Source organism: Calliphora vicina, chromosome 1, assembly GCF_958450345.1.
Source record: "Calliphora vicina chromosome 1, idCalVici1.1, whole genome shotgun sequence".
In the NCBI taxonomy this organism is placed as follows: Eukaryota; Metazoa; Arthropoda; class Insecta; order Diptera; family Calliphoridae; genus Calliphora; species Calliphora vicina.
Window position 1 is genome coordinate 20,521,092 of NC_088780.1, and position 13,424 is coordinate 20,534,515.

At 28.7% G+C, this 13,424-nt stretch overlaps 1 protein-coding gene across 1 annotated transcript in view; it reads right to left on the bottom strand.

Annotated features, from left to right (window-relative positions):
* The window catches only part of CCAP-R (Crustacean cardioactive peptide receptor), a 108,957-nt gene extending 96,337 nt beyond the window's left edge, over positions 1-12,620 (bottom strand). The window contains exon 1 of the mRNA XM_065498262.1: positions 11,886-12,620. Coding sequence (XP_065354334.1) covers positions 11,886-12,605 — 720 coding nt within the window. The 5' untranslated portion in view covers positions 12,606-12,620. The remainder of the gene's footprint in view (positions 1-11,885) is intronic.
* Positions 12,621-13,424: the final 804 nt, after the last annotated feature.

Genomic DNA, 13,424 nt, shown 5'->3' on the forward strand with positions numbered 1-13,424 from the left:
GGCATTATGTAAGTAAATATTTTATTATAAATGTAAGTTTCTGTTGCTTGAATAAATACATAAGGATTTGTAATTAACCCATGAAGATTAGCTGTTTGCAGCTAAGAAAACTTTTAAAGTTTTTGAAATATTTCTATCCTATATTTGATATAATGTGTTAAGTTACACAGCGCAACACGAAAAAAAAAATAACCATATACGGACACCACTATGTGATAAAAGACAAAAAGAAAGACCATTATCTCCCAGTTTTTGGACCCTTGGTGTAATTTTTTCAAAATAGTGATCATCTTCTCAGGTTCATATCATGCAAACAGTTCGAAATTTTGATTTACTCTCTGAGGCAAAGATGTAGCCCTTGTCATACAGAATAAAAATTGTGAACATATAAAATCTAAACAAGTAAGAAAGTATGGTCGGTCAAGCCGACCATATAATACCCTACACTAAGTAAAAGAGCAAAAACATTTTTCTTTTTAAATTTCAATAATTTATATTTTTGAGTGATTTTCGGAAGTGGGCCTTATATGGGAGCTATGACCTATTATGGACCGATCACCATGAAATTAAGTAGTGTGTTTTATGTCTATATGACATAAAATTTTGTGAGTATACCAACATTTTTTAGCGATTTATGCATGTTAAAGTGATTTTTGGGAAGCGGGTCTATATGGGAGCTATGACTAATTATGGACCGATCGTAATGAAATTTGGTGACATGAATTTTGTATATATAAAACTTATTTGGAGCGCAATTTGTGGAGATACATTTATAAATTAAACATTTATGACCGATAAAGTCCAATTTCGGAAGGACATTTGTATGGAGGCTAGGTGAAATAATGGACCGATTTCAGCCAGTTTCCTTGGTCCTTGGGCCGAAAAAATAATATGTACCAGATTTGATTGAAATATCTTCAAAATTGCGACCTGTACTCTGTGCACAAGATTTACATGGACAGCCAGCCAGCCGACCAGACGGACGGTCGGACATCGTTTAATCGACTCAGAAAGTGATTCTAAGTCGATCGATATACTTTAAGGTGGGTGGAAGACTAATATTTTTGGGCGTTATAAACATCTGCACAAACGCATTATACCCTCCCCACTATGGTGGTGTAGGGTATAAAAACTTCATCTTCAAGATCAAAATAGTAAAAAAATTAAAAAAAATTAAATTTTTTTACCTTTTTCCCTTGTTCAGGTGCATAGGTAGCAAACCGTTCAAAATTCAAGGAAATAATCAACTACAAAAATGTACCTAACATCTCAGTAAACAACTTCCTAGAACATATGAACTTCCTACGAATGATTCTTAACACCGTTTAGGTTGGTCAATATAAGTTAGTAGGAAAAAACTAAAGGAATATAGTTTTTTGGGCAATAAACTATTAAATTATTATAAACTAATGCATACTTTTAGGCAGCTTAAAAAATATTGTTTCTAAATATCGAATTTTTTAAAGTTTTTTGCGATTTTGATCTTGAAGATGAATTTTTTTTTGATTTTATATGTTCCTAATTTTCGTTCTCTATGACAAGGGCTACAACTTTGGTTCAAAGAGTAAATTAAAATTCCGAGCTGTTTGCAAGATATGAGCCAGAGAAAATGATCACTTTTTTGCAAAAATGGGGCCATAAAATAGGGCATAACTTTGAGCAAAACTGGGAAACACTGATTTTTTTTTGGTCTTTTATCAAGTAGTAGTGTCCGTATATGGTTATATTTCCATGACTCCAAAAATTACACACATTATTATTTAACCAAGATTTTATCTAATCACAATTTAGAATAATACCAAAAACTAAATGTTGGAAAATGGTCAATATAAACAAAATTTTATACCATTTTAATATTTATAGAACCTTAAAGGATTAAGTTTAAACACATATCTCTCTGCAAACACATTTATTTATGTACATAAGTGTCTTAAACTATAAATTTACTTACTATTGCTTTAAGTTATTTATTGTAATAATAAAATATCTTAAGGTTTTTTGTTACAACACATAGAAAACTAACTTAAATACATTTTCTAGAATTGTATTCTCTAATCCAACTACTTTAACACAATCATATATATAGAAACATACATCCATCCATACATACGATTTTATAGCAGCTATAAATGTTTGTATGAGAGCTTTAAGGAAATGTCTTTAATAGTATTTTCTGCTTGTATCACATATCCTTATATGATGTCTGCTCATAACAACAGTATTATGCCTGTTTTTAACTACTGTAGCAATAGTTTTGTACGTCTTTATGTATTTGAATGTTTAGTATGCATGAATGTATGTCCGAATGTAGTGATAGTAGGTGTTGTTGGTGGGTGTGAGAGAGTATAAATTGTACAATTTTGAAAATGGTTATTCAATATCCATATCAAACATTTTACGACTATCGTTTATGTTCGTTGTCGTTAAGGGAAATAAACTTCCTTACATGTTACAGTGGAAGGAAATTGGAAAAACTGTGAAACAAATTATAGGTTAACTATTAGAGGCATTGAAATACTAGGATTCTTACTAAAAGTCTTACGTTAAATTATAAATATCTATATTCCACAGCAGAATTCTAATATTTGTTAATAGATTCTATTGTTTACTTGAAAATAATGAAATTTTAAAAAATTAAAATGTGGAACACCAGAACGTATGATTGATATTTAATTACAGCCTATGTTGGAGAAATCATTATAACTTTTAAACTATAAAAGCTAAAAAAACGTTTAATAGCGCAGAATAAAGCCAAAACTTCAAGGTATTAAACAAGCAAGTAATATGACAAATGTCAAGTATAATAAAAGAAAAAATACTGAATCAGAAAAAAATATTTTTTTTTAATTGCACAATTAGTAAAATAAAAATAAAAAATTTATTTGGATCACCAGAACGTATGATTGATATTTATTTATAGGTTATTATGGTCAAATCGCTACAACGATTAAACTAAAAAAACTAAAGAAACTGTTGAACAAGCAAAAGAAAGCTAAGTCTTCAAAGTATTAAAATATATTTGAAAAACTGAATTTTTAAAGAAAATACCATATCCACCATTGGCTTAAAAATATTTACATTTCACAGCACAATGCAAATTTAGCTTACTGATACAAATATTTACTGTAAAATAAAGAAAACAAACAAAAATAATTGAGAACATCGGAACGTATGATTGATATTTATTTATAGATTATATTGGAAAAATCGTTATAACGTTTAAACTATAAAAGCAAAAGCAACCTTTGTAAGTGAAAAATAATGCTAAAACTTCCACATATAAACAAGAGCTAACAATATGAAAATACCCAGTAAAAAAGCAAACAAAGCCATATTAGAAATTAAATTTAAAAATTTAAAAATTAATTAAAATTAACAAAAAACAACAATTTTGCGATATTGTTTAAATTTCTACAAAATTCAAGTAAATTTTCTACCATAATTTCAAGATTTAGAGGAACACATACGATCATGACAGTATAGGTACGGCTCTACTACCAATGTAGTAAAACGCAATTTTGGTAACCAGTTTTTGTGAAAATCAGTGGGTCCTCAAAAAATGTGACATTAGTTTTTGGCCAACAGCTAATTCAGACTTGATGAAACCGCTTAACCTTATATGGAAATAATATAGCTAAGAGTTCACCAAACAAATGTTGTTAACATTTTTTCCCAAAAAAATTGTTTATTCGTGCACTTTTTTTGAAAAAATAAAGGAAGAACAATTTTTTTTTTCACTTTTTTTAGAATAACTTCCAGGTACTCCTAATTTTTCATTAACAATATTTAGCAGAGTTGTAACTACAGTAAAGCTGAACAACTCTTGTAAACATATTCAATCCGAACATATCTAGGCACTCTAAATAGCACACAAAGATCGCTTTGTACCTTAAAAATGTTAGTTTTTAACAAAGATTTTTTTTAAACAAGTAAGAAAGTATGGTCGGTCAAGCCAGACCATATAATACCCTACACTAAGTAAAAGAGCAAAAACATTTTTCTTTTAAAATTTCAATAATTTATATTTTTGAGTGATTTTCGGAAGTGGGCCTTATATGGGGGCTATGAACAATTATGGACCGATCACCATGAAATTAGGTCGTGTGATTTGTGTCTATATGAAAGTTTACTATGTTGAATTTTGTGAGTATGCCAACATTTTTAAGCGATTTATGCACGTTAAAGTGATTTTCGGAAGCGGGTGTATATGGGAGCTATGAATAATTATCGACCGATCGTAACAAAATTTGGTGACATGAATTTTGTATATATAAAACTTATATGTGCAGATACATTTATAAATTAAACATTTATGGCCGATAAAGTCCAATTTCGGAAGGATATTTGTATAGGGGCTAGGTGAAATAATGGACCGATTTCAGCCAGTTTCAATAGGCTTGGTTCTTGGGTCGAAAAAATAATATGTACCAAATTTGATCGAAATATCTTTAAACTTGCGACCTGTACTGTGCGCACAAGGTTTACATCGACAGCCAGCCAACCAGACGGACGGACGGACATCGTTTAATCGACTCAGAAACTGATTCTAAGTCGATCGGTATACTTTAAGGTGGGTGTTAGACTAATATTACATCTGCGTTACAAAAATCTGCACAAACGCATTATACCCTCCATACTATGGTGGTGTAGGGTATAAAAAGTATGATCAAATATACACTTCTCTATAGTGCTGCAATAACGAAGAATGAACAAATCATTATCAGTATGATTCGAGCCCATCAAGTTACCCAATATTAATCACGCAAAACCAGCTTGATGCAAGATATGAAAAAACATTTTTTAAAGTGGGCAAGGTTTGTGGAGCTTCTATAGAGTAAATATAAGTTTTTGATATTAGTGGAAACCTTAGGACTTGAAGGTTGATATTTTAGTGAAACGAAATAATTTTAAGTTTTTTTCAGACGTCACCTTAGAAACTAAAAATATTATAGTATGTTAATTTTCCATAAATAAAAATATAAACTTTGAATTACAGTTACAGACGTGACAATAAAATTTGGAAGTAATATACAACTAAATGTTCTTAAGTCTTTGTTTTCAAATACCGAAATTCCTAAAACGGGGAAAATGTGTTCCAAAAACTGACGCTATTTTCAGTGTGATAGTAAAAACGCTTTATATGTATGTATATAAACAACGTATAGGGCTATACAAATATGAAGATTATTTTAGAATCACAGCTTTCTGTTTTTAGAATTTTTTACTTAAATCTAAAATTTTGTTTCAAAATCGGGACTATATAAAATTTTTATATGATCTGGAAAGAGAACTTAATGCATAAACGTGTAAAGTAAAATTTGACTCACTTAAGCAGAATGTAGCCCCCGAGCCCTATCCAAACTTGTATAGTTAAAATGAAAAAAGTATAGGAAATTTTTTGGGAAACATATAAAAAGATGCTTCAACTTTGGATGATTGTAACTTTTTATAGGAAAGAGATAAATATTATCAGGTTGGTTTTACTTTCGTTAGAACTTAATCGCAAATGTATTTAAAAAAAATTCGACCCTCCGCACTGTGGGAGAAATCAACAATTTAGTGGCGCAAAATAAAAAAAAAACTTTCGCATATTTGATTTATTGTTATGTAGTTTCAATCTGTAGTTGTTGCTGTACTTAAAAATATTTAACATTTATTAATAACTTCAGTGGTTTTGTTTTGACAACTATTTAAAAATAAAAAATTTTTCAGAAATTTTTTTATGAAGAATTGGTTTCAAAGTTGTTGTTAAGCTGGATAGTACAAGGATTTCTTTAAGTTGTATTTTTACTTTTTTTATGTAGATGGAATATGAGGCTTGGTAAATCTGAAAAATAAAAATATATTTTCTGCTATTTGTGATAACCAATGTCCACATTCTTATAGAATTTTTTTTTTTACTTTTTGAATTTTCGGAAGGTTGCCAGTTACTAATGCTGTGAGATGCAGTCCTAATTTTTATACCAGTATCAAGGCTATATTATAGACTACATATGGTGAAAAATTTAGCTGCGAAAAAGTGCGAGGTGAATTTATATAATTTTTTTAAGAACTTATTATCGTTTGGACGATGTAAAATCTCGTACTAAATTGTTCCTTATTTTTTTAAGATTGTATATAGGAATTGCTATTGGTAATTACATTATATAAAAATGAAATTTATGTAATTCTAACTACTTACAAGTTGCTAAAAACAAATGCCAATATACCAAATTTGACATAAAATTATGAGTCCTTTTAAATATGGTAGTGCTTTATTTAGATTAAAAATATAACATTTGCAAAGCGTTTTATGTCAATATTAATATATTTGTTTTAACGCAGTGTTATATCCACATTGTCCAGAACTTCTTCTGTAAGCTATTAAAAAGTGTAAGCGTTATCGAAAGATGTTATGCATCTTTTGTTGGATCCATTACTTCCTAGTGATTCATCAGACTCCAGTTTTTTGATAACAGCGGGTCCAAATATTTCCCGATTTCCTCCATTCCGATTTTGGTTGTTGCACAGTGTAATTGTTATTCGTTTTTAAAAATAAATTTATTAATAAAACTAAAAAAAGCTTAATTTCATATGAATATTTCGACATATGCCGGCAATAGGGTAAATGTCCAAAATCTATAGATTTAAATAGTTACTTGCTATAAATAAAATTACTTATATAATTTAAATTTTTTGAAAGATATATTAAAATAATTTCTTAGAATTGAAAATAGTATAGAATTTCTTCCGAGGTAGTGCAGTTTAGCAGCCACTACCGCTTATTCTACTGAAGTAGCAGTACCCATTTCGCATTACTTTATTAGCTTACCTCCTTGCCTGTAATATTTCCATATAAATGAAATTAATTTGGCCAAGCGTTTAGAAGATACGAATTTAGTTCCACTAAATTAGGGTTTTCTCCCACTGTGCTCCGTAGGCCCGCCATATATAAAATACGAAAAAAAAGATCGAGCAAAATTTAAATAAAGACTAAAAGCAATAACCTACAGATATAGCATAATTTTTGTAAAACTTATCAAGAACTATTTATATTTTAAGTTTCAGCTCATTCGGATCATAAATGGATTTTTATACCCTACACCACAATAGTGGGGAGGGTATTATGCGTTTGTGCAGATGTTTGTAACGTCCAAAAATATTAGTCTAACACCTACCTTAAAGTATACCGATCGACTTAGAATCACTTTCTGAGTCGATTAAACGATGTCCGTCCGTCTGGTTGGCTGGCTGTCCATGTAAATCTTGTCCGCAGAGTACAGGTCTCAATTTTTAAGATTTTTCGATTAAATTCGGCACATATTATATTTTCGACCCAAGGACCAAGCCTATTGAAACTGACTGAAATCGGTCCATTATTTCACCTAGCCCCCATACAAATGTCCTTCCGAAATTGGACTTTATCGGTCATAAATGTTTAATTCATAAATGTATATCCACTAATTGCGCTCCAAATAAGTTTTATATATACAAAATTCATTTCACCAAATTTTGTTACGATCGGTCCATAATTAGTCATAGCTCCCATATAGACCCGCTTCCGAAAATCACTTTAACGTGCATAAATCGCTTAAAAATTTTGGTATACTCACAAAATTCAACATAGTAAACTTTCATATAGACATAAATCACACGACCTAATTTCATGGTGAACGCTTCATAATAGGTCATAGCCCCCATATAAGGCCCACTTCCGAAAATCACTCAAAAATATAAATTATTGAAATTTTAAAAGAAACATGTTTTTGCTCTTTTACTTAGTGTAGGGTATAATATTGTCGGTCTTGGCCGACCATACTTTCTTACTTTTTTTAAATGTGAAATAGCTCCCAAATGAAATAACTCCCAATGAAATAACTCCCATCAAAAATGAAATAATTCCCAAACTTGAGAAATGAAATAACTACCAAAAGGTAAAATGAAATTACTCCCAATAATCGGCGGTTTCATAATTTTAAAAATATAAGTCCCAAAAAAAGCGAAATAAATCCCAATAGAAATGAAATAATTCCCAATCTGAAGCAATTTATTTTTGTAATAAGTGCAAAACAAATTTTCTGAGCGAAGCCAGTTTTTGATATGAAATAACTCCCACTACAGTGAAATAACTCCTAATTGCCAAAATAAAATTAAATAAAACCCAACAAAAATTTCATTGGGAGTTGTTTTATTCACAAAAAATTATGAAATAACTTCATATGCGGTAGGAGTTGTTTCATAATGAAATAAGTCCCATGTTGCATGAAAAATTTGTTGGGTGTTCATTTGGAAGTTATTGCACGGTACCGTGAGACTTTATGGTCCCCACTCATCCCCATTCCACCCACGAAGCTGAAAATTAACTCGAAAACTCCTCAGCCGAGTAAATAAAACAGCACAAAATATAAGTGTGGACTTGATCATACTATTTTAACAAAAAATCATTATTTTAGCGTCTTTTAGTAATTTTAATAAATGCTTTCCATTTTTAAACAATAAAGTTTCTATATAAATTTAATATAAAATTGCATATGAGTAATATTTGTTTACAATTTAAGTCAGACAAATTGGTATTACATTTTTTGAAAGTTATAAACATTATTTTAATTGCAAATGAAAGCTAACTAAAAAAAATCATATTTAATTTATATATAAATATGATTTTTTAATAATTTGTTTAAAATTTCAGTAGAAAAAATTTCAGATTTTTTTATAAATATTAGCACTCGGTATAGAAAACAATCCTAGGATAAAATTTTGCGGAAAAATCTAAAATTTTTCGAAATAAACCCTAAAGATTTGCAATATTCAAATTAAATTTATGAGGACGTATGATTAATATTTAATTACAGTTTATGTTAGATAAATCGCTATAATTTTAAACACTGACAAGTTATAAAAACTATTTAAAAGACCAATGAAAGCTAAGACTATAAGCTATTAGCTATAAAATATAAAAATATAATTTATATAGAAATAAGATTTTGTAAATAATATTTTTCCAAATATATGATAAAGTTTTTCATTATTTATATTTATTTTAATAATTCGTATGATTAATATTTAATTACATTATGAACATTATTTAAATTTAAAATGTAAACCATAATCTTAAGCTACTAATGGCAAGTTATAAAGCCAATTTAAAATAAAATTTTGTATTTTTTAAAATTTCTAAAAATATCTTAAACAAAATTTTTGATATTTTTCAAAAGGAGTAACAAGTTGCTATATTGTTTAAGATTTAACAAAATTCAAGTAAATTTTCTATTAAAATTTCAAATTCTAAAGAAAATAGAAATCGTTTTATAAAATAAACCCTAAAATTTTGCAATATTTTAATTGAACATATCATGACGTATGATTAATATTTAATTACAGGTTATGTTAGATAAATGGCTATAATTTTTAAAGTGTAGAAGCTGAGAATATGGTTTTAATAGCAAATGAAAGCCAAGAGCTCATGCTTTAAACTGAGTATCACAAAATAATTTGTTTTCATATAATCTTTATTCTGTATAATTTTATATGATTTATTTGGAGAATTTTTATATTGATTTTGCCCTACTGTGCATAAGTAAGTAAGTACTTACTTACAAATGTGTATGTTTTGGTTTTTAAAAAGTATTTATTTCATTCGAATATATGTATATATAAATTCTATATTTTTTCAAGTGTGACAAGGTTTGACAAAGTTTTTATGCTAAATACATATGCAGAGATTTTATTTGGTTTTGTTTTATAAATTCTGTGGTATTTTTGATGATAAAATTTAATAAAGGACTAGGAACTATAATAAATTGTTCCTGATACTTAAGTTTAACTTCTAAATTCACAATACTTAAGCAATTTTGACTGATCTCAGTCTTTAAAGAAGGAGAATCGTCTTAAGTATAAACTAAAATTATTATTTAAATTATTTGACCTTAATCATTTGTTTGTATGTATATTATTATATATCTTTTAAGCCTCAAAACATATTTTAATCTTTTGTCTTGCTCTTTTGCACTTATGTAGAACATAGAAATGTGTAAAATCTTTGCTTGAATTGTTAAAAATCAAATACTAAATGAAAGACATTGTTTTTTGGATATAATCAAACCACATTTAATTAATTTCTTAAGCTTAAATAATTCTTTTATTGTGATACTTTGGTCTGGTAAAGTATTGTCAATTAAATTATTTAAATTTATGGACATTCATTCAGCATTTAAGCTTCTTATGAAATACATATTTAATTAATGAAAATTGATGAAGTATATAAAATACAAAAGAGTCTAAATTTATTGGGTGTATGATTTAAAAATAGAGAATTTTTTCAAATTTTGGGTTTTATTTTGAGACAAAATTTATTCAAAGTAATGGCCATTGTCACCTATGACCTTTCCCTATATTTCTGGCAACATATAGATTCCAAGCCAAATTCAAGTAAATTTTCTATTAAAATTTCATATTCTATAGAAAATACAAAACAAACACTAAAATTTTTCAATATTTGAATTGAACATAACACGATGTATGATTAATATTTAATTACAGGTTATGTTAGATAAATTGCTATATTTTTTAATGTGTACAAATTGAGAATATGGTTTTAATAGCAAATGAAAGCCAAGATTTCAAGGAAAATTTTTTCCAATTTTTAGATTTTATTTTGAGACATTAGTACGATATAAAGAGAATCTTGCAATTCCAAAAAATTGAAGCGATCCCAAAAATTGCATTTTTTACAATTTTGCCCATAAGGTCCACATTTCCTATGAAGCTAAGAAAACACTTTGTAGATAAATAGGAAATACATCAAGGTTTCCAAAGCTGCTTTCGGTTTTCTGATCACGGTTTTGGGATTTTAGAACATGTGGACCAAAATTGAAATTTTGGTGAAAAAAATAGGTCAAATTCCGAAGGGTATAGTGGCGGCGTATACGAAAAATGGGACATGTTTTTTACACAAAAATATTCTGAGTACAAATACCTTACACGAAAACATAAAATTATTATATGTTCTTAAAGAAGGTTTTTATTTAATAAAAAAGTCAACTTTTCGCCCAAAAAGCAGCAAAAATCTACTATTTTTTGAATTTTTAAATTGAAAATCGTTTATGTTTGGATCCCTAATTGATATTGCTCTGAAATCTTTTGAATATTTTTAGTAATTTAGTTGTCTAACTAAGGTACACCTTATATTATTAAAAAAGTGAACCAAGGTATGGCAAAATACCACGACGTATGATTAATATTAATTTGAAGGTTGGGTTATAGAAATACAAATAACTTGAAAACTAAGAGAGATAAAAATGTAATTCAAAGTAATTTGGAAAGGCAAGACCTTTAACTTTTAACGAAGCTGTTAATGTGTTATAAAGCTTTCAAAGTGTAAAACAAAAATTGTAAAAAAAAACAAATTAATTTTCATTTTACTATTATGTTTTTGAATTTTTTTGGCAATGATTTCATTAATTACAATAATATTTTTTGTTTTAAAACAGGTATTAAAAGACATTCATTGTCCAAGTTTGTATAGACTTTAAACGACATGTCTATAAATATTTTAAAAATAATAACAAAAACTTTAGTAGAAGCATAAATAACCTTTTGTTTGCCTAGACTTTTAACAACTAATTTCTTCAAAATCTGATTTGACTACTTAAGCATCCAGTGTAATTAACAATATACTAAGTAGCTTTGCCTCCATGAACCATCATAAGCCATAATATTTTTAGTTCAAATCACTTGAAAAATTATTTCAAAGTTGTAAAGAAGGAAGAACCTTTTTACACTTCATCACATTTAATTTAAATTTGAGGGCCGCTTTGTTGCTCTGTTTAATTTATTAGAATTTGAGATTGCTGTTGTGTTTATATTATAGGGAGTCTTTTAATTGTTAAACTATGCGCTTGACTTACCTCATAGAAATAAAATGAATTTAAATTGTCATCGTCATCATCGATATTCACCCCGGTGCCACCAACACCACCCAGGCCCAGTGATGTACTATTTCTATTGTTGTTGCTGTCGTTGTTGTTGATGTCGTTGGAGTTAACAAAAACCGCAGGCAGTAAATCACCTTCAAAAAACATGGATGTTGAGGTTGAAGCCCCCATCGCCGATATGGCTGCTAACGAGGAGGTTGCAGACGATGGCAATGTTGATGATGATGATGACAACAATAGGGAGGAGGTCAGAGTTGGTGATGGTCGTGTTGGCATTGTATGACTGGCTGTTGTTTTAACCAATGTTGAGGTAACAGCTGTAATAGCTGACGTTGATGATGATGTTGTGGCTGTTGCAAACGTAAAAAAGGGTGATCTTGTTGTTGTGGTTTTAGGGGGTGCCAAAACAACATGAGAAAATGCAGGTGGAAAATATGGTGTTGTTGTCGTGTTCATAACAACATTTTCATTAATTTGTACATCATCTAATACAAGTTGAGGCAACATTGTTTGTTTCGTGGCAAACAATTGCTGATAAAATGCAGATTCTTGTTTGTCGCCATACACGCTTTGTAATCGAGGAGACCAGTGCTGCTGCTGGTAGTAATGCTGTTGGTATTGGTCGTTTGTTGTAAATGTAGATGTTGCTGATGTTAACAGAGCAGCAGCAGCTGGTAAAAAGGCAGTTAACATTTTTTTCTTGGTTAACGTTTGTATTTTAGTTTTTGTTGTAGTTGCTGTTGTTTGTTGTTTATCCGAGCAATAACAAAAATGGCATTGATTTAATGTATAAATTATTGCTGCACTTAATTGAATTTGTAGAAATTTATTTTTATTGTTTTGTTCTCTTTCTTTGGAATTTTTATCAGACACTAATATCAATACTAAAGGCCATTCTTGTTGATAATTAAGCATATTGTTTCATAATTTAATTGAATTTTGTAAAACTTCCCTTCCTTTTATGTTTATTTAAATTTTATGTATTGTTTAAAAAGTATGAAAGAAAAATCTGTAAAGAAAATCAAAAGAAAAATTATTTTTGTACTAATTAGTTGTATATTGTTACATTTATTATCTCAGTGTAGGTGAGTATTTTAATATTCATAGAAACGTAATTATAAAATAAAAACTTATTTACAAAACGAAGTTGGCATAAAGTAATAGTTTATTAATAAGTTAGGAGGCAGGCCTATTAAGTTAACAAAATATGCAGCAAATATTAATAATTTCATGACAATAGTCTAAGACTAAGACTAAGACTAAGACTAAGACTAAGACTAAGACTAAGACTAAGACTAAGACTAAGACTAAGACTAAGACTAAGACTAAGACTAAGACTAAGACTAAGACTAAGACTAAGACTAAGACTAAGACTAAGACTAAGACTAAGACTAAGACTAAGACTAAGACTAAGACTAAGACTAAGACTAAGACTAAGACTAAGACTAAGACTAAGACTAAGACTAAGACTAAGACTAAGACTAAGACTAAGACTAAGACTAAGACTAAGAC